The 22,769-nt window shown below is 42.7% G+C and overlaps 1 protein-coding gene across 2 annotated transcripts; it reads left to right on the top strand.

The window, feature by feature from the left end:
* Positions 1–175: 175 nt before the first annotated feature.
* Positions 176–22,264, top strand: trim65 (tripartite motif containing 65). 2 transcript variants are annotated; one of them, XM_064950665.1, is made up of 8 exons: positions 176–374; positions 4,541–5,015; positions 5,280–5,375; positions 11,572–11,802; positions 17,134–17,302; positions 17,583–17,672; positions 17,898–18,115; positions 18,247–22,264. In XM_064950665.1, the coding sequence occupies exons 2-8, from the start codon at positions 4,581–4,583 to the stop codon at positions 18,553–18,555; spliced, it is 1,548 nt and encodes a 515-aa protein (XP_064806737.1). In that variant the 5' UTR covers positions 176–374; positions 4,541–4,580; the 3' UTR covers positions 18,556–22,264. The 2 variants fall into 2 exon arrangements, with proteins under 2 accessions (XP_064806737.1, XP_064806736.1); XM_064950664.1 differs by lacking the exon at positions 176–374 and adding an exon at positions 3,626–3,721.
* The last annotated feature ends 505 nt before the right edge of the window (positions 22,265–22,769 follow it).

Genomic DNA, 22,769 nt, shown 5'->3' with positions numbered 1-22,769 from the left:
CAAGTTAAGACCAAATTATTATTTACAATTACGGTATAAACTGATCAAACCCGGACGACGCTGGGCCAATTGTGCGCCGCCCTATGGTACTCCCAATCACGGCCGGTTGTGATACAGCCTGGACTTCAGTTTATTCAAGACAACTGGGAACTCAGAAAAACAACCCCGACTGAGAAAAATGGATGATCATCCAACCAGGAATTCCAAATCGGGCCTCTTTCCAGAGCTCCGACTTTCCGAACTGTAGATCACCGACGTCGTGATTTTACCTCGTCTTTTCCGAATTCCCAGTTGTCTTGAACGCTGTATTTCGGCAAGGCGGATTCTCAGCAACTGTATTTACGTCAGATGCCCTAATTTATTATATTGCACTGGTGAGCTACATTTACTTTTAAGTGGAATGTTAGCTAGAATTATATATGTGAAAAGTTGTACCTTAAATCCGTTTGGCTAGTATCATAAAACTGTAACGTTACTCATATTTCTACTTGATAGCTGTCTTTTTACTGTAATCATGGTTACAAAGTAACGTTAGCTAGCTACATTAGCTATGTGTTAACGTTAGCGCCATGGATAGTATCTACTGTGATGTCATTCATTTGATACAGCTAGGCTAGCTACAAACTGCTGGCTTTGCTATAGCCTATGTAGCATCGTTTGACCCACTCACTGTATGGCATCAAATGACAACATATCATAGTGTATAACGTTAATTCCTTTGTAATGGTCGAGTTGTTCATAATGTCCAACTGTCACCATGGTCATTCTCCTAAATATACAGTATATATACCGTGTATATATACAGTATATATTAGGTTATATATATATTTATATATATAGTGGGGCAAAAAAGTATTTAGTCAGCCACCAATTGTGCAAGTTCTTCCACTTAAAAAGATGAGAGTGGCCTGTAATTTGCATCATATGTACACTTCAACTATGACAGACAAGATGAGAGAGAAAAAATCCAGAAAATCACATTGTAGGATTTTTTATGAATTTATTTGCAAATTATTGTGGACAATATGTATTTGGTCAATAACAAAAGTTTATCTCAATACTTTGTTATATACCCTTTGTTGGCAATGACAGGTCAAACGTTTTCTGTAAGTCTTCACAACGTTTTCACACACTGTTGCTGGTATTTTGGCCCATTCCTCCATGCAGATCTTCTCTAGAGCAGTGATGTTTTGGGGCTGTTGCTGGGCAACACGGACTTTCAAAGAATGGCTCGGCCACTCCAGGACCTTGAAATGCTTCTTACGAAGCCACTCCTTCGTTGCCCGAGCGGTGTGTTTGGGATCATTGTCATGCTGAAAGACCCAGCCACGTTTCATCTTCAATGCCCTTGCTGATGGAAGGAGGTTTTCACTCAAAATCTCACGATACATGGCCCCATTCATTCTTTCCTTTACACGGATCAGTCGTCCTGGTCCCTTTGCAGAAAAACAGCCCCAAAGCATGATGTTTCCAACCCATGCTTCACAGTAGGTATGGTGTTCTTTGGATGCAACTCAGCATTCTTTGTCCTCCAAACACGACGAGTTGAGTTTTTACCAAAAAGTTATATTTTGGTTTCATCTGACCATATGACATTCTCCCAATCTTCTTCTGGATCATCCAAATGCTCTCTAGCAAACTTCAGGGGGACACGGGGGGACAGGGGGACACGTCTGGCACTGCAGGATTTGAGTCCCTGGCGGCGTAGTGTGTTACTGATGGTAGACTTTGTTACTTTGGTCCCAGCTCTCTGCAGGTCATTCACTAGGTCCCCCCGTGTGGTTCTGGGATTTTTGCTCACCGTTCTTGTGATCATTTTGACCCCACGGGGTGAGATCTTGCGTGGAGCCCCAGATCGAGGGAGATTATCAGTGGTATTGTATGTCTTCCATTTCCTAATAATTGCTCCCACAGTTGATTTCTTCAAACCAAGCTGCTTACCTATTGCAGATTCAGTCTTCCCAGCCTGGTGCAGGTCTACAATTTTGTTTCTGGTGTTCTTTGACAGCTCTTTGGTCTTGGCCATAGTGGAGTTTGGTGTGTGACTGTTTGAGGTTGTGGACAGGTGTCTTTTATACTGATAACAAGTTCAAACAGGTGCCATTAATACAGGTAACAAGTGGAGGACAGAGGAGCCTCTTACAGGTCTGTGAGAGCCAGAAATCTTGCTTGTTTGTAGGTGACCAAATACTTATTTTCCACCATAATTTGCAAATAAATTCATAAAAAATCCTACAATGTGATTTCCCGGATTTTTTTTCTCCATTTTGTCTGTCATATTTGAAGTGTATCTATGATGAAAAATACCGGCCTCTCTCATCTTTTTAAGTGGGAGAACTTGCACAATTGGTGGCTGACTAAACACTTTTTTGCCCCACTGAATGTATGCATGTGTGTGTGTGTGTGTGTGTGTGTGTGTGTGTGTGTGTGTGTGTGTGTGTGTGTGTGTGTGTGTGTGTGTGTGTGTATATATTTTTATTTTTTATTTTTTTATTACTATTTTCTACATTGTCGAATAATAGTGAAGACATCAAAACTATGAAATAACAGATATGGAATTATGTAGTAACCAAAAAAGTGTTCTTCAAAGTAGCCACCCTTTGCCTTGATGACAGCTTTGCACACTCTTGGCATTCTCTCAACCAGCTTCATGACTTAGTCACCTGGAATGCATTTAAATGAACAGGTGCGCCGTGTTCAAAGTTAATTTGTGGAATTTCTTTCCTTAATGTGTTTGAGACAATCAGTTGTATTGTGACAAGGTAGGGGTGGTATACAGAAGATAGCAGCCATATTTGGTACAAGACCAAGTCCATATTATGGCAAGAACAGCTCAAATAAGCAAAGAGAAATTACAGTCCATCATTATTTTAAGACATGACGGTCAGTCAATCTGGAAAATGTGATGTTTTTTTGCAATCAAGTGCTATGATGAAAGTGGCTCTCATGAGGATCGCCACAGGAAAGGAAGACCCAGATTTTTTTCCTCTGCTGCAGAGGATAAGTTAATTCAAGTTATCTATCTGCACATCAGATTGCAGCCTAAATAAATGCTTCACAGAGTTCAAGTAACAGACACATCTCAATATTAACTGTTCAGAGGAGTCTGCAAGAATCAGGCCTTCATGGTCGAATTGCTACAAAGAAACCACTACCCAATTTGTAAGTCGCTCTGGATAAGAGCGTCTGCTAAATGACTTAAATGTAATGTAATGTAAAGGACACCAATAAGAAGAAGAGTCTTGTTTGGGCCAAGAAACACAAGCAATGGACATTAGACCAGTGGAAATCTGTCCTTTGGTCTGATGAGTCAAATTTTTGATTTTTGGTTCCAACCGCCCTGTCTTTGTGAGACGCGGTGTGGGTGAACGGATGGATGATCTCCACGTGTGGTTCCAACCCTGAAGCATGGAGGAGGTTTGCACTTAGTCCCACTATCATTTGTTTTTCAACAGGACAATGACATGAAACACACTTCCAGGCTGTGTAAGGGCTATTTGGATGAGGGATGGAGTGCTGCATCAGATGACCTGGCCTCCACAATCACCTGACCTCAACCCAATTGTGATGGTCTGGGATGAGTTGGACCGCAAGTGAAGGAAAATCAGCCAACAAGTGCTCAGCATATGTGGGAACTTCTTCAAGACTGTTGGAAAAGCATTCCTCATGAAGCTGGTAGAGAGAATGCAAAGAGTGTGCAAAGCGGTCATCAAGGCAAAGGGTGGCTACTTTGAAGAATCTAAAATATATTTGGATTTGTTGAACACTTGTTTGCTTACTACATGATTCCATGTGTGTTATTTCATAGTTTTGATGTCTTCACTATTATTCTATAATGTAGAAAATAGTCAAAATAAAGAAAAATTGTGACTATCGCTAATAGAATAAACACACCTTGAATTACATACCTATAGTAGAGAAGAGGAGAACATCTTTCTCACGATGTCAACTTTACTTCTCAACTCCTAATATCTAATAGGCTGTGTTCACAGGCGGTTGGTGGCACCTTAATTGGGGAGGATGGGCTCGTGGTAATGGCTGGAGCGGAATTGGTGGAATGGTATCAAATACATGGTTAGCCAGCCATTAGTATGAGCCGTCCTCCCGCAGCATCCTCCACTGGCTATGTTAGAGTTTACACTTCCTTTTCCAATTGTAGTGTGGGGACGTCAGAATAATGCAAAATCTATTCATTTTTAAATGTTGATTACTTCTCCTTGGCATTCACCTGATGATAAGATGTGAATTATATATTTTTTGCTAACATATGATGGGGGTCGCCGGTTTGCCTGGGCGGTAGTCTCTGGGCAAAAAAGGTTTAAGACCCCTGTCCTAAATGGCTCTTTGTCCCGTGATGCTGTCGATAATAAATAAATGAACATGTTACAGTAGGCCAGTACACAATAATGTGACAGTATCATGCTTCATGCTGTAGCTAGCCAATCTTAGAATCAAGATTGAAATCCATATGCATATTATGTAGCTACTGTATCAGCAGCCTACATCATGTCCAACTTCTCCCATTCATTTCTCTCCACAGATCTGAAGAGGTGTGTTCTGTTTACAGATCTACTGGAGGGATGGAGACCCATAATTTGTCCTGTGCCATTTGCTTGGACCGCTTCAAAGTCCCAGTCACCATCCCATGCGGTCACACCTTCTGTCAAGACTGCATCACGACTCACTGGGACACCAAGTCCAAGTCCGACATCGGGCCGCATTGCCCTATCTGCAATGAGAAATTCCCCACTAGACCCATCCTAAAACGCAACGTGTCCCTGTCCGTCCTGGCTGAGGCCACAGCGAACAGTGCCGGTGCATTCGGTAGAGACACTGTACCGGTTATGAGGGGTGACATGGCCAGAGCCACGCCCCTGATTCTGTGTGACCGACACAAGAAGCCCCTGGTGTACTACTGCCGGAAGGACAACATGTGTGTGTGCTGCGAGTGTGCCATCTCCGAGTGTAAGAACCACGAGAAAGTGCTGGTGGAGGCTGAGAAGGAGAACCGAGAGGTGAGTGTCAGACAGACCGTAAGTGGCTCCTATGTTCTTGTGACTGTCACAGAGATGAACAAAAACAAAATCTGCCACAGCCCCATTGGCTGCCTGTGACCCAATACTAACTCCTGGAAAACACAGATACTATATATATATATATATATACACACTATATTCTCTCTGACAGGTCAACATTTGTGTGCTGCAAATGTCATGAAACTGAATTCATACTCTGCTGCATATCCTACACACTCATTGTGATATTGTCTATCTGAACAGTTACTACTGAGGAGGAAGAGTGTGGAGGTGGGAATATGTATGGAGAAGACTGAGAGGTGCATCGCTGAGCTGACAGAGAACATCACCAAAGCCAAGGTAAAAGTTGTTTTTTACAGTGACCGTCCCTACATCTTCACATTGAAAGTACCATAGTCAATGGATAGGCCTTATGGTTTCCTCTACTTGCTAAGTAGATTTGTCGGATAATAGTCGCATTGTTTCAAATTAGGGCTGTGACGGTCATGGACATTTGGATGAAGGTTATTTGTCAGCCATATGACCGCAGCCAGTTTATAATCATTCAGTATATATTTTTTAAGATGCATATTTTGTCCTCTACTCCTGAATGCAGGTGCTACTGCTGAACGGGGTGCGTTGTCTAGGCAGCCTAAGACTAGTTTTCTACAACACCTTGCTTGTTTCAGCAAAGTTTAATCACATTGTAAATGGGGATGTAACGATTCACATAAACATTTGAATCATGGACAGATGCCTAAGATACAAGTGCATCAGTCTGCGGACCCCAACCCGATCCAAATGTAGCATGCATTGGTCAGAAAAATAAATTCAAAATGTTCACAAAAATGCCGGTTCACAAAAATGTTTTGTACATTTTTCTACCTTCTGAAAATACCTTTCATCTTTTGTGACAACTGTCAAAGACTCCAGCCACCCAAGCTATAGACTGTTCACTGAGCTACTGTTCGGCAAACGGTACCAGGGCATTGGCTCTCGGACGACCAGGCTCCGAGGCAGCTTCCACCCCCAAGCCATAAGACTTCTAAAGAGCCAGACTGCTAAATAGTCAATTAAGGGTACCCAAACTATCTGCACTGACTCTACACACACTCACTAGACTATATAAACACAAACCATATACACACACACACACTCACTCACACACAACATTGACACCCCACACGCATACACTATGTTAGGTTCTAAATAACAGGGTAAAAACAGACGGACAACTATAAAAACTCAAACCAAGTTTATTCACCCAAAGGGTCAGACAGCTGCACAGACAAAGATGTGTTTCCACCAGCACAAGTGTATATACCTCAATATGGGTGAAGTCTCTTCCTTCCCTCTAAACATTACATCTTTATTGCTAGGCAGGGAGTTAAGTGATGCGGGTAAAAAAAACTGTTCCTTCTCCCTTAATGTGACCTGGCCTAAACCACAGCTCTCCACCCTTATCAGTGACTGCAACCATGTGATTGCCTTAATTTTACTCAGTGCATTCCAAGCTTAATTGACTCCACCATATACATTCCTCCTACAGATTAACTTCTGGTGTAGAAACCAGATTGTGGCACAACTCATTTCAATAGGATACCTGAGGATTAACAATATTTCAAGTTTAGAAATCAGAACCCATCAAATATATACGCACACACTTTTATACTCATCATTTGCTGCTGCTGCTCTGTTCTTTATTTTACTCTTATTATTATCTATCCTGATGCCTAGTCACTTTACTCCGCTTTCTGGCTTCAAGTACCTTGTACCTTTGCACATATACAGTGGGGAGAACAAGTATTTGATAACCTGCAAAATCAGCAGTGTTTCCTACTTACAAAGTATGTAGAGGTCTGTAATTTTTTATCATAGGTACACTTCAACTGTGAGAGATGGAATCTAAAACAAAAATCCAGAAAATCACATTGTATGATTTTTAAGTAATTCATTTGCATTTTATTGTATGACATAAGTATTTGATACATCAGAAAATCAGAACTTAATATTTGGTGCAGAAACCTTTGTTTGCAATTACAGAGATCATACATTTCCTGTAGTTCTTGACCAGGTTTGCACACACTGCAGCAGGGATTTTGGCCCACTCCTCCATACAGACCTCCAGATCCTTCAGGTTTCGGGGCTGTCGCTGGGCAATACGGACTTTCAGCTCCCTCCAAAGATTTTCTATTGGGTTCAGGTCTGGAGACTGGCAAGGCCACTCCAGGACCTTGAGATGCTTCTTACGGAGCCACTCCTTAGTTGCCCTGGCTGTGTGTTTCGGGTCGTTGTCATGATGGAAGACCCAGCCACGACCCATCTTCAATGCTCTTACTGAGGGAAGGAGGTTGTTGGCCAAGATCTCGCAATACATGGCCCCATCCATCCTCCCCTCAATACGGTGCAGTCGTCCTGTCCCCAAAGAATGATGTTTCTACCTCCATGCTTCACGGTTGGGATGGTGTTCTTTGAGTTGTACTCATCCTTCTTCTTCCTCCAAACACGGCGAGTGGAGTTTAGACCAAAAAGCTATATTTTTGTCTCATCAGACCACATGACCTTCTCCCATTCCTCCTCTGGATCATCCAGATGGTCATTGACAAACTTCAGACGGGCCTGGACATACGCTGGCTTGAGCAGGGGGACCTTACTTGCTCTGCAGGATTTTAATCCATGACGGCATAGTGTGTTATTAATGATTTTCTTTGAGACTGTGGTCCCAGCTCTCTTCAGGTCATTGACCAGGTCCTGCCGTGTAGTTCTGGGCTGATCCCTCCTCTTCCTCATGATCATTGATGCCCCACGAGGTGAGATCTTGCATGGAGCCCCAGACCGAGGGTGATTGACCGTCATCTTGAACTTCTTCCATTTTCTAATAATTGCGTCAACAGTTGTTGCCTTCTCACCAAGCTGCTTGTCTATTGTTCTGTAGCCCATCCCAGCCTTGTGCAGGGCTACAATTTTATCCCTGATGTCCTTACACAGCTCTCTGGTCTTGGCCATTGTGGAGAGGTTGGAGTCTGTTTGATTGAGTGTGTGGACAGGTGTCTTTTATACAGGTAACGAGTGGAAAACAGGAGGGCTTCTTAAAGAAAAACTAACAGGTCTGTGAGAGCTGGAATTCTTACTGGTTGGTAGGTGATCAAATACTTATGTCATGCAATAAAATGCAAATTAATTACTTAAAAAATGTTGTTTTAGATTCCGTATCTCACAGTTGAAGTGTACCCATGATAAAAATTACAGACCTCTACATGCTTTGTAAGTAGGAAAACCTGCAAAATCGGCAGTGTATCAAATACTTGTTCTCCTCACTGTACCTGATACTGGTACTCGCTGTATATAGCTCCATTCTTGTGTATTTTAGTTTATTCCTCGTGTTACTATGTTATTTTTAAACTCTGCATTGTTGGGAAGGGCTCATAATTAAGCATTTCACAGTAAAGTCTACACCAGTTGTATTCGGCGCATGTGACAAATAAAATTGGATTTGATGCGTCCTCCCCTTCACTGTCAGAACTACATGTAACTGTGTTGACAGTCATTTATCTACAAGTCATTTTGCATGCCGAACAACCCCAGGCAATATCAGTAGCCTAGTCAAACTGCGCATTGTGTCCAGCATCACTCGCTGACCGGCGCGAGGTAGGAGGCCTGTTCCTGATCTTGCACATATGAGTGGCACCTTTTAAGATTCAAATGCTAAAATGGCATGCCTGATATTAGGTTTTATTTTTAAAATTATAACCTATGTAATTTGCTAGGTTATTATCTATGCGCTGTTGAAAATTGAAAATAAAAGTAAGATACTGGAGACAACTCTCATCTGGCTATACTCAAAGATTGCCTATTATATTGACAAGATATTTGAGTAACTGCTCTAACAATAGAAATACATGTCCTCAAAGATGGAAGGCATGCGGAAAGAGGCGAGATCAGGTGGGACCATTCCAGCCAATGTGTGAGCAAATACGTGTGTCAACAACAGGCCATTGAGCCCATCTCAATTTTAAAGTAAGAAATGTTCACATCACTGCACTCTACTCATCTGTAAGCTGGTCATCTCTGTATACCCATCGCAGACCCACTGGTTGATGCTTATTTATAAAACCCTCATAGGCCTCACTCCTCCCTATGAGATATCTACTGCAGCCCTCATCCTCCACATACAACACCCGTTCTGCCAGTCACATTCTGTGAAAGATCCCTGAAGCACACACATCCCTGGGTCGCTCGTCTTTTCAGTTTGTTGCAGCTATCGCCTGGAACGAGCTGCAACAAACACTCAAACTGGACAGTTTTATCTCAATCTCTTCATTCAAAGACTCAATCATGGACACTTACTGACAGTTGTGGCTGCTTTGGGTGATGTATTGTTGTCTCTACCTTCTTGCCCTTTGTGCTGTTGTCTGTACCCAATAATGTTTGTACTCCGTTTTGTGCTGCTGCCATGTTGTGTTGCTACCATGTTGTTGTCATTTTGTGTTGCTACCATGCTGTGTTAGCATGGCAGCAACACATGACGTGTTATTGTCTTAGGTCTCTCAACAAATGTAGCGTTGTCTCCCTTGTCATTATGTCTGTTTTGTCCTATATTTTTATTGAATTTATTTGGATTTTTAATCATTTTGCCGTCATTGTAAATAAGAATTTGTTCTTAACTGACTTGCCTAGTTAAATAAAGGTTGAATAAAAAAATTGGCTGATTGCTCCCAACTTGTAGGAATCCCCACCCAGTTGACTACTTTCAAATGGTGGAAGCCCTCAATGTCCATGCTAAAACAGGTTATATCAGTGATGAGTCCTCCATCTCTGTGACAACAGGTATAAACGTTGATATAAAGTTGTTTTTGGGTAAGTTACATAAATTCTTATGAGTGCATTTATAACAACCTAACCACTACAAAACTTCTATTAGATCAAATAAGCCTCATGTAGCAAATTAGCTATTATATTTTTTGTTGACCATATTCGACACTAACCTCCATACAAAAATTCAGGTTTCAGGTTCACCATCAGCAATAGTTTTATAGTTTTGCTTTAAACAATCAGTGTATATGGTCATCTTTAGATATACAGGGTGGAGTTGATGTCCCCAGTTGGTCAAATCTTTGTTTGTTTACTATTCTTGTGGGCACTTCTGGTCCCCACAAGAATAGTTAAACACTTCCACCTCCACACACGCACAGAGTCAGATGAACTTGTGGATACCATTTTTATGTCTCTGCGTGCAGTTTAAAGGAAGTTGCTAACTAGCGCCAGTTTAATTGCTAACTCACGTTAGCGCAATGTCTGGAAGTCTATGAGTTCAACTGACTCTGGTGAAGTAGATAACGGGCCTCATTGCCAAAATCCCGAAGTGTCCCTTTAACCCTGAACCTTTTAACCTAAAATAGCTGGTCCTGACAAGATAGGAAAACAAGTTCACACACACATCAGCTCAGACAAATCCAGCTCAGAGTGGCCCAGCTCATGAGCTCCATCAGCAGCAGATTTGAATTGGAAAATGAATGTCTATGCAACAAATGTTCGTTCATCGAATCGCAACTAATCGCATCGATTAGTTCTCTATTCAAACCGGTTCACTTAAAACTAAAACGCATCATTCCTGTATCGTATCGGAGCCAATGTATCTAGATACGAATTCAATCCATGTCACGATCGTCGTAAGGAACGGACCAAGATGCAGCATGGTATGTGTTCATGATGAAGTTTTTAATTAAAGAAAGCACTGAACACTGAATACAAACTATACAAAACAATAAACAAATAACGACCGTGAAGCTATAATGAGAACTGTGCTAACACAAGCAACTAACATAGACAATCACCCACAAACAAACAGTGAAACCCAGGCTACCTAAGTATGATTCTCAATCAATCAGAGACAACTAATGACACCTGCCTCTGATTGCCTCTGGTTGGGATATGTACGTACAGTCACTGTGGGGATGACATTGTCGATGCACTTATTGATGAAGACGATGACTGAGGTGGTGTACTGCCCAATGCCATTGGATGAATCCCGGAACATATTCCAGTCTGTGCTAGCAAAACAGTCCTGTAGTGTAGCATCTGGGTCATCTGACCACTTACGTATTGTGGCTGTAATTAAGCTGTAACATACTAGGCTGTAACATAAAAATCCCAAAATCATAGAAAAACAAACATAGACTGCCCACCCCAACTGACGCCCTGACCATACTAAATAATGACAAAACAACAGAAAAAGATCAGAATGTGACAATCCACTTGAAAGGGAAAGATGCACATGTAAAAAATATGTAACTGTGGAAGCACTCAGCCGCACGAATGAATTCAGCTGTTCATTTAAAACATAAAATGGAATGAGTTTTTTTATTTTCATGACGGTCTTCATCCATAATCTGCGGCTACACAAGCCAGCCCTAATTTCCATATTGGTTTATTGGAAAGTTGACACCTCTAACTGCAGTCAAAACTACAATCCTAAATACTACTACTATCCTTGTCTCACCTATGGTAAATGTTTCCCCTCTTACTGTTCTCACCCCCAACTTCTCCCCCTCTGTAGGTGACCCTACAGCAGACCTCCCACTGGGTGAATGCCAAGTTCTCCATGCTGTTGAAGGTGCTAGCAGAGAAACAGGAGTCTACCGAGAACTTCATTGAGCAGGAGAAGGAGGCTTCCCTCTCCCAGGGGGAGGCTAGGTTGGAGGAGCTACAGGAGAGGGCCAAGCAACTCGGGGAGCGCCAGAGCCAGATCGCAACTCTTCGCAACCTGCCCGACATCCAGCTAATACAGGTTAGCATTGACATATTTTCCCAAATAGATTGGATTTTTACCGGCATACAGAATGACCTATCCCCAAAAACAACAATTTATCTCAGAGCTGGTTTTACATGTATGCATTCACTGCTATAAAACTTGTCGGTTAGGAGACTCAAGCCTAGTGTGCACAGAGCAGAGTAATAGAAATGTTTAAAAAGATTATCAATCTTGATATTTAGCACTGACGCCGTTCCCTCCTGATTCAGGCAGCATCCACTTTTTACAGACCATTGATATATTCTACTCCCCAGTAAACAAATCACATCAGGAAATAACAAGATTGAACCCAAGTGCAGACTCAGACGAGGAGACAGCGATAAGGTTACCAAGGTATTTATTGAAAAGCAGGGGGAGATGGGGTGCAGGCCAGGGGGAGCTTGGGCGGGTAGTAGGAAACTTGGAACTGAGGCTGGGGTAAGGGGAGTAGGGTAAGCAGGTCCGGAGCGGAATCCAAGGAAGCAGTAGAGCGGGGGTCCAGGGCAGGGATGCAGGATTGACGAGACAAGGGACTGGCGACAGGGACCAGAGTCAGAGCAGACGGAACAGTAGAGTAGAGAAAAGCAGCGTTAGGCTAGGGAAAACAGGCACCACAGAATAACAAGAACAAACGGCTTGAAATGCAGACTGACTGAGCAGAGGCTACAATCTGGCAGCGTGGAAGTGGCAGGCCTGAGTATTTGTAGGGGTCTTGATTATGGAACAGGTTGCAGCTGGTGGAGATCTGCTCTGACTCCAGCGTACCTGTCTCCGCTCACACAATCAGATACACCCACACGGAGAGAGCACTGGGGGGCTTGCGGCAGGTTAGGGAGACAAGATGAGAAGTAGAGGGTGTGGCAGGGGCAGATGTAACACTACCATAGTTTGGGGAAGCCTGGGACTGTACTTCATTTGTCTCCAAATACTCTAGAGCATCAACTAGATTCAGGTGCAGGTAATACATTTTTGGGGGGGTCGAGGGGCCAGAACATATTTACTAATAATTTGTAGACTGCAAAATGACAGCAAGAAGCCCAAACATATAAAATATTTGACTAAACATAATCATTTCAAGCATTGTTTACAATCACATTTGTCTATTATGTGTGGGAATAGTTGGAGCTGGAGCACTTGGAGCTGATTTCCTGGTGTTTTTACAGTCTTACAGTGCATTCAGAAAGTATTCAGACCCCTTGACTTTTTCCACATTTTGTTACATTACAGCCTTATTCTAAAATGGATTAAAATATATATATATCCTCAATCTACACACAATTTAGAATAATGACAAAGCATAAGCTGTTTTTTTGAATTTTTAGCAAAAAATAAATGAAAAACTGAAATAGCACATTTAAATAAGTATTCAGACCCTTGAAGCACCTTTGGCAGCGATTACAGACTTGAGTCGTCTTGGGTATGACGCTACAACCTTGTACAACCTTGTATTTGGGGATTTTCTCCCATTCTTCTCTGCAGATCCTCTCAAGATCTGTCAGGTTGGATGTGGAGCGTCGCTGCACAGCTATTTTCAGGTCTGTCCAGAGATGTTCAATTGGGTTCAAGTCCAGGCTCTGGCTGGGCCACAACCATAAAGCCCTGATTGGTGGGGTGTTGCAGAGATTGTTGTCCTTCTGGAAAGTTCTCCCATCTCCACAGAGGAACTCCAGAGCTCTGTCAGTGACCATTTGGTTCTTGGTCACCTCCCTGACCAAGATCCTTGTCCCCCGATTGCTCAGTTTGGTTGGGCGGCCAGCTCTAGGAAGAGCCTTGGTGGTTCCAAACTTCTTCCATTAAATAATGGAGGTCACTGTGTTCTTGGGGGCCTTCAATCCTGCAGATTTTTTTGGGTACACCTCCCCAGATCTGTGCCTTGACACAATCCTGTCTCGGAGCTCTACGGACAAGTTGTAGAAACATCTCGACGATGCTCAATGGAAACAGGATGCACCTGAGCTCAGCTTCCAGTCTCAAAGCAAAGGGTCTGAATAGTTATGTAAATAAGGTATGTTTTTTTTATTTTCAATACATTTTCAAACATTTCTATAAACCTGTTTTCACTTTGTCATTATGGGGTATTGTGTGTAGATTGCTGAGGATTTTTATTTTTTTAATCCATTTTAGAATACGGCTGTAACGTAACAAAATGTGGATAAAATCAAAGGGTCTGAATTCTTTCCGAAGGCACTGTATACGGAGTATACCAAACATTAGGAGACCCTACTAATATTGAGTTGTACACCGCCCTTTTGCCCTCAGAATAGCCTCAATTCGTCACGGCATGTCCATTACAAGGTGTCGAAAGGCACAGGGATGCTGAACCATGTTGACTCCAATGCTTCCCATAGTTGTGAATCATTCTTGTTACTCACAGGAAACTGTTGTGTGAAAAACCCAGCAGTGTTGCAGTTATTGAGTCAAACCTGGCACCTACTACCATACCCATTCAAAGGCACTTACATCTTTTGTCTGGTTCATTCACCTTCTGAATGGCACACATACACAATGCATGTCTCAATTATCCATCTCAATCCTTCATCTACACTGATTGAAGTGGATTTAACAAGTGACATCAATAAGGGATCATAGCTTTCACCTGGACTGACCTGGTCAGTCTGTCATGGAAAGAGCAGGTGTTCTTAATGTTTTGTACGCTTAGTGTGTGAGGATGTATTGTGGCAGACCAGTGGGTTTGGTCAAGACGTTTACACAGATCAGACACGGACAGTATGATTAGCTCGGTTTCAAGGGTGTTTATTTAAATAATAAATCAAAAAAGAAAAAAAGGATAGGTCTCCCCCATGAGACCCTCTCCGGGATACCATCTTGCTGTATCCTGTCTGGCACAAAAACTGAACTCCCTCCTCATTCCTCTGCAACCGTCACCAACTATACAGGAGTCCTATCTTCCCCCACTCTCTTTCTCTCATGTGCTGCCCTTCTGGCAGCTTTATGGGCCTTGAACAGCTGGTGAGCAATCAGCCCTTGATTTACTCACCAGCTCCCAATCAGCCCTGGCCGAAGAGCTCGTCGAGACCTGGCACGTCCAGCAGATAGAGCCATCGCCTCGTGATGTATACTCCGCCGTCTTTCACCAGGCATCGACCAGGCCTCGACGAGTCTCCCCCTGGTGGCTGACCTGCTGTATGCCACAGTGTATATGTACTACCGTTCAAAAGTTTGGGGTCACTTAGAAATGTCCTTGTTTTTGAAGGGAAAAAAATGTATTTTGTCCATTAAAATAACATCAAATTGATCAGAAACATAGTGTAGTCATTGTTAATGTTGTAAATGACTATTGTAGCTGGAAACGGCTTATTTTGAATGGAATATCTACATAGGCGTCCAGAGGCCCATTATCAGCAACTATCACTCCTGTGTTCCAATGGCACGTTGTTAGCTAATCCAAGTTTATAATTTTAAAAGGCTAACACAACGTGCCATTGGAACACAGGAGTGATGGTTGCTGATAATGGGCCTATGTACGCCTATGTAGATATTCCATTAAAAAATGTGCCGTTTCCAACTACAATAGTCATTTACAACATTAACAATGTCTACACTGTATTTCTGATCAATTTGATGTTATTTTAATGGGCAAAAAAAAAAATCTTTCAAAAACAAGGACATACCTCCCTGACAATCACTGGTACGGCTGATTAGCTGTTCGAAGTAAAGTATCTTCGAAAGCGAATATAAGTAAGAACATCCTGTTACTCTCCTCAAACCATCTTATTACGCTACTCTCATCACCCCATTGGGGAACCATCGATATGGCTGGCTAAGCCTATTTTCAAAGAAGCATCTTCAAGAGCGAATGGAAAGAAAATCAACTCTGTAATTCTGTTCAGGAATGCACAACAAGTCACCAGATACCGGACAACTTCAAAGAAGGACAACAGGAGAAGAATTGTTGGAACTATTTTGGACAATCAGAGCATGCCGCGAAAGGGCCCAACCCCCTTTCCGATGCTGCTCCATTCACAGAGAGACCCCCGGCGAACCCAAGCATGTCATGAAATACATTCATGATTTCTTTCTCAATGCGGGCGCTGGTTCGTGTGCAAAGTATATGGTTATTATAGGTGAGAGTAGTTTAAGTGTCTGTCTGTTAATGTTAACTGTCTGTCTCTCTCTCCATCTCTTCTTTAACAAGTATCCATGTTGTTGTCAATCCGCTAGGGACCTGTTTTCAGCGTATTAGGTCTCCAGTCAATAACCGGTGCAGAGTGTGTTTATCCTGTGTTCCCATTTAATTAGCTAGTAAATAAATAATCTAACCAATTTGTGTCGTGCTTGGTTTTTCTTTTGTTGTGAATTTTAACCCTTTTTCTCCCCAATTTTGTGGTATCCAATTGTTTAGTAGCTACTATCTTGTCTCGTCGCTACAACTCCCGTACGGGCTCGGGAGAGACGAAGGTTGAAAGTCATGCGTCTTCCGATGCACAACCCAACCAAGCCGCACTGCTTCTTAACACAGTGCCATCCAACCCGGAAGCCAGCCGCACCAATGTGTCGGAGGAAACACTGTGTACCTGGCAACCTTGGTTAGGGCGCACTACGCCCGGCCCGCCACAGGAGTCGCGATGAGACAAGGACATCCCTACCGGCCAAACCCTCCCTAACCCGGACGACGCGAGGCCAATTGTGCGTCGCCCCGCGGACCTCCCGGTCGCGGCCGGTTACCAGAGCCTGGGCGCGAACCCAGAGTCTCTGGTGGCACAGCTGGCGCTGCAGTACAATGCCCTTAACCACTGCGCCACCCGGGAGGCTAAGGCTCGGGTTTTTGCAGTTGCAAGGAGGTTACGACTGTTCAAAATGATGATATGATACGAGGTTATGATTAATAAGTTGTCTGGTTATAGATGTGATAGCTAAAAACCTTTTAGAGTTGAATTCAGGAGATGGTAACTCTTTTGAATAACCACTGTCGTGGTGCCCCAGATCCTAATGAGCTAATTGTTACATGGTTAATTCAAATCGGGTAACAATTACACATAGTTGGTTAATTAGTTGAATAACAGTCTTCAGATTAATGTTAAGTCACGATATTATCATAGTAGCCTATCCAGTCCCAAGTGAAAATACCAGTCATCGGAATGCAAGTCCGAGTCCCCAATGGCCGAGACCAAGTTTAGTCACAAGACATAAAAATCGGGATTCGAGTCGTACCTGAGTCCGAGTCCTGTACTTGAGTACTACAACACTGCATAAATCACATACATAAAATATATGTACATGTTAACACTAAGTAGCTTTGGGATAAAATTCCCATATTGTATTATTGTTGACAATCAAACTATATAATTTCCCTCCTTTGCTCTGTAGGAGTCTCGGCTGGTGGAGGTCCCTCGCATGAAGGACATTCCAGTGGATGTGACCCCTAACCTGCAGGAGAGGCTCAGCGGGGTGACAGACGTCCTCTCACGGATCTCCAAGCTTGTGTCTGAGGACCTGGAGAAGGCTGTGTCTACAGCTGTGGGGCAGGACAAGCAAGGTAACCTAACCTCACTGTATGAAGGAGGAGGCTGTGTGTAAGGTCAGGACAAGCAAGGTAACCTAACCTCACTGTAAGCAGGAGGAGGCTGTGTGTAAGGTCAGGACAAGGTAACCTTATTGTATGAGGAGCATATTATCTTACTTTGCCGAGGTAAATGCTCTATATTTAGCTGGAGCTGTGTGTGTTGTTTTAATGGATAGTCATCTCTAAACTTTTAAAATGTCTGTCTGTGGATCTCCCTCCTTTTCCCCATCCCCCCACCCCATCTCTTCCCTAGGTTCTCCCCAGGATAAGCGCCCTGTCCTGGCTGTGGTCCCCAGTCCTGCTGCTCCATGCCACCCCGCTGGGAAGGAGGGCCTCAGTGAATGTATGTGGTCGTTCCTTACTTTAAGATAAAACGTTGAGATATCAACACAGTAACTGTAAATAACAACATGTATTTTTTTTCTGGAATCTATAATTAGTAACCTGAATGATGTTCAGAAGTTTACCAACATAAGCGATCTATCACCTACCCTTTGTTTTAGAGCTAATTTAGACAATAAACTCTACACCTAAAAGTCTTCTCACATGCTACCTCCCACCTCCTCAGACCGCTGCACCCTGACATTTGACCCTCGCACAGCCAACAGTCACCTGCTCCTCTGCCAGGAGAACCTACGGGCGGAACACCTGACCTCTGGGCCGCGCCCTGTCCCAGCCCACGAAGCTCGCTTTGACCACACCTGGCAGGTGCTCTGCTTCCAGGGCTTCAAACACGGAAAGCACTACTGGGAGCTGGAGTTGTCCAAGCCATGGGCCTACCTGGGGGTAAGAAGATGTGAAGGCCATGGCAGCCAAATGATATGTAAATATTTGTATATACTGTATAGAATTGTGCCCGTCTTTAGAAAGTTTGACTGCACCTCTTCCTACCTTTGACCCCTGCATCTCTCCCCCAGGTGACTTACGAGGGCATCCCCAGGAAGGAAAAGGGGAAAAGGTGCATGGTGGGAATGAACGATCTGTCCTGGAGCCTCCAGCTGGATGAGCGCCAGCTGAGTGCCTGGCACAACGGCCGCCGGGAGACGGTGGCTGGCCACTCCCACCACTCCCGCATCGGAATTCTGCTGGACTACGAGGCTGGAACGCTGACGTACTATGGAGACGGGCATACGCGGCTGCATGCCTTCCACTGTGCCTTCACTCAGGAGTTGTTCCCTGCCTGTTGGATAGGGGAGGGCGTGAGCATCACCCTCTGCTCGCCATGACGACAACACGAAAGGGAATGACCGTGATCTAACAATCTCTTATAGGACTAGTCTTGGGAAACTATAACCCTGTTTATACCTGGTGCTAACATGGGTCCTTTGTCCTGATCTTGCCTACATTCTGATTGTGCCTACATTTCCAGAAATGTGTCAACATACAGTATGCTATTAAAATGTGCCTGTAGTTGGTCCATTGTGTCTCCATTTTGACCAGATTTCCTTGTCCCTTTATGCAAAATTATTTCACAGCTTTCAAAATAATATTTATTTAAGACACATATTGATGTAATCAGTCTATAATCAGTCAATGGTGCCACCTGTCAATGATTTTAGAGAGTGGAATAATTATGATTTAAATGGTTTCTCTGTCCGGATCTGTCTACACTTGTAAAATATCCAGACACGGTGTGTCTGACGACCTCCGGTCACAATCAAATTACAATGTGTCTTGATTGTCAACACCTGTCTAAAAATGTGGGCACAATTAGGATGTTGACAGGATCAGGACAAAGGACACATGTTAGAACCAGGTATAAACGGGGCTTATGGCAACGAGTTCAGTTATTTTTCGGTAACCATAGACATTGCATCATTGTATCTGTCCAATTATGGCGTCTGTGAGAGCACGGAAAAGTCTAAAACGGGATCCTAGGGATGTCCCAACTCTGACATCATCCCATTGAAGTTGAATTTTAAACATTTTGAGTTAGGGTTGGGGGGGTAGATCATTTTCAGCAATCCGTGCATACATTTTTATCTAGAGACAAGCCTGAAGTTCGAAGCCGAAGTTTACACCCCTTTGTCGGTGATTGGTCAACAGTAGTGATTTTTCAATTAAGTGTATGTTGTCGTTCAACGAGAGGTTAGTAGTTTTCATGTACACCACCATTCTAAAGTTTGGGATCACTTGTTTTTGAAGGAGAAGTAAATTTTTGTCCATTAAAATAACATCAAATTGATCAGAAATACAGTGTAGACATTGTTAATGTTGTAAATGACTTGTAGCTGGAAACGGCTTATTTTGAATGGAATATCTACATAGGTATCCAGAGGCCCATTATCAGCAACTATCACTCCTGTGTTCCAATGGCACGTTGTTAGCTAATCCAAGTTTATCAATTTAAAAGGCTAATTGATCATTAGAAAACCCTTTTGCAATTATCTTAGCACATCTGAAAACTGTCCTGATTAAAGAAGCAATAAAACTGGCCTTTGGACTAGTTAAGTATCTAGAGCATCAGCATTTGTGGGTTCGATCACAGGCTCAAAATGGCCAGAAACAAATAACTTTCTTCTAAAACTTACCAATCTATTCTTGTCTCAACATCAACAGTGTTCCTCTATCCAGTGACTGTGTTCTTTTACCCATCTTAATCTTTTCTTTCTATTGGCCAGTCTGAGATATGGCTTTTTCTTTGCAACGCCTAGAAAGCCAACATCCCGGAGTCGCCTCTTCACTGTTGACGTTGAGACTGGTGTTTTGCGGGTACTATTTAATGAAGCTGCTAGTTGAAGATTTGTGAGGCGTCTGTTTCTCAAACTAGACACTAATGTACTTGTCTTCTTGCTCAGTTGCGCACTGGGTTCTCCCACTCCTCTTTCTATTCTGGTTAGAGCCAGTTTGCACTGTTCTGTGAAGGGAGTCGTACACAGTATGTCCCAAGGATCCAGGATAGGATGAAGCAAAGATCTCAAAAGGCAGCTCAGTTGAAGCCATCTAATTTTCATCTACTACTACTTCTGTGAGTTGGTAAAACAAACAGAGGGTGCACACTGACACCTAGAGTGTATTGTTTGAACCGGTGTGAAGCCAAGGTTGGTGATTTACTGCCACCTGCAGTTATGGAATGTTTCCTAATGAGTATAATTAATTGACTAGGTTGTAGTGTTAGTTAGAGGACTCTAGATGGATAAAACCTGTTTTGTCATGGGCATTGCCATTGAGGGCTCCCACCATTTTATAGTAGTCAACTGGGTGGGACTTCCTATGGGTTAAGGACAGATTACATGATTCCATCCAGGTCATCAGGAGGGTCAGCCAATTAATTATAGCCTACTCGTGAACATTCCACAACTGTAGGTGACAGTAAATCACCAACCTTGGCTTTATAACTGTTCAGACAACACACTCTAGGTGGCAGTATGCACCCTTTCTGTTTGTTTGTCAACTCAGAAGTAGTAGAACAAGAAAATATACTACTTCAAAATAGAGATTGCCTCAATGGCGCAGCCTGTGCACGCACAGACGCCATTATGGGACATGTATAAATATGATATCTCTATCATTCTCTATGGCCTAGGTAGAGCTAGAACCATATTGTCTATAATTGTGGTCACTAACCTTGATCTTAGGGAGTCATCACATATAGAGGGAAGAAAGGGAGCTTTTTGGATTGATTTCCAGCCCCTCGCCCAGTTGGATACTAGGACACTGATGCCTGGATGGGTGAAAGCAATATGGTTTTCCATTATGCTCAGCGGAGTTGCCTCCCTATTCTGCTCACCTATCCAGACTTTTAAGATGCGTTGGTTTGGGAAGGTACTAGGATGTATGTAGGAAAGTAAAAAATAAAATGCGTATTAGGGACCTATCCCATGTGAGACCTTTCATTCTCCGACTGTAGTCTGCAACCCTCATTTTCCCATAGTGAGATAATGTAGCAGTCAGCATTTTATAAACAAAATCCTTAACCTGGTGAGACCCCCGGTTGCAAAAATGCAACAGACCCTAAACTCATGTCAAACACGACATAGTTAATCTCCTTAGATCCAGATGTATATCTTAGTAGCATTTGTTGTGTGTCCAGTCTTCTCTAAGATGTATTGATTACATAGAAGAAAAAAATAATCAAGAAAAACATTCTAGGCCAGAACTAGATGTTAATTGGAACCTTAACAAGAATACAAACCACTCTCCCTCACATGTAAAGCTGATGATAGTGCTGTGACCTTACTGTACAGATGTTTTGTACAGTCCAGTTGTGGGACACTGACTTAAATGGGAGAGATTAGTAAGTGCAGCTGTGTCACAGGAATCTTCTGGAATGTTAATGGAAAGGACTTTATTTTATTTTTTTATTTTACCTTTATAAAGTCTTAACAAATTCTTATTTTCAATGACAGCCTAGGAACAGTGGGTTAATTGCCTGTTCAGGGGCAGAAGGACAGATTTGTACCTTGTCAGCTCGGGGATTTGAACTTGCAACCTTCCAGTTACTAGTCCAACGCTCTAACCACTGGCTACCCTGCCGCCCCAGAAACCGGTTTTCTGTAAGAGAACGGAAAATCACATCGCTAGGGCTGCTAGAGGCTGAGGAAATGTCACAAAAATTCTTGTTGGAATTGTACTGGAGATGATGTTAAATGTTTAGAACAACTTTGTGTTGGAAGTTGGAGCTGGTACCCAGGTTAGCATCACAATGTGTACAGAAAAATTCAACACAGTCAAATTAATAAAATGGATACACTTCACACAAGATCAGTTTGATAAAACCCAATTCAATGCATATTAGTTACAATTGAGACCATGCTTTGCTTTTGTTTTGTCTTTTCAATATTATATTTGAACATTTTAATTACTCAATAAATTAATGTGAATTTGAAATAAATACAGTGCATTCGGAAAGTATTCAGACCCCTTGACTTTTTCCACATGTTACTAATCCTTATTAAAAAAAAAGATTAAAATTGTTTGTTTTTTTCCACACAATTGTTTGTTTTTTTCCACACAATACCCCATAGTGAAAAAGCAAAAACAGGTTTTTAGATTTTTTTTGTGCAAATAAACTGAAATATCACATAAATATTCAAACCTTTTAACTCAGTACTTTATTGAAGCAACTTTGGCAGCGATTACAGCCTCGAGTCTTCTTGGGTATGATGCTACCAGCTTGGCACACCTGTATTTGGGGAGTTTCCCCATTCTTCTCTGCAGATCCTCTCAAGCTCTCAGGTTGGATGAGGAGTATCGCTGTACAGCTATTTTCAGGTCTCTCCAGAGATGTTCGATCGGGTTTATGTCCAGGCTCTGGCTGGGCCACTTAAGGACATTCATAGACTTGTACTGAAGCCACTCCTGCGTTGTCTTGGCTGTGTGCTTCAGGCCGTTGTCCATTTGGAAGGTGAACCTTCGCCCCAGTCAGAGGTCCTGAGTGCTCTGGAGGAGGTTTTCATCTTTCCCTCGATCCTGACTAGTCTCCGAGTCCCTGCCGCTG

Source organism: Oncorhynchus masou, chromosome 31 (assembly GCF_036934945.1).
Source record: "Oncorhynchus masou masou isolate Uvic2021 chromosome 31, UVic_Omas_1.1, whole genome shotgun sequence".
In the NCBI taxonomy this organism is placed as follows: domain Eukaryota; kingdom Metazoa; phylum Chordata; class Actinopteri; order Salmoniformes; family Salmonidae; genus Oncorhynchus; species Oncorhynchus masou.
This window is presented reverse-complemented; position numbering and strand designations above follow the sequence as displayed.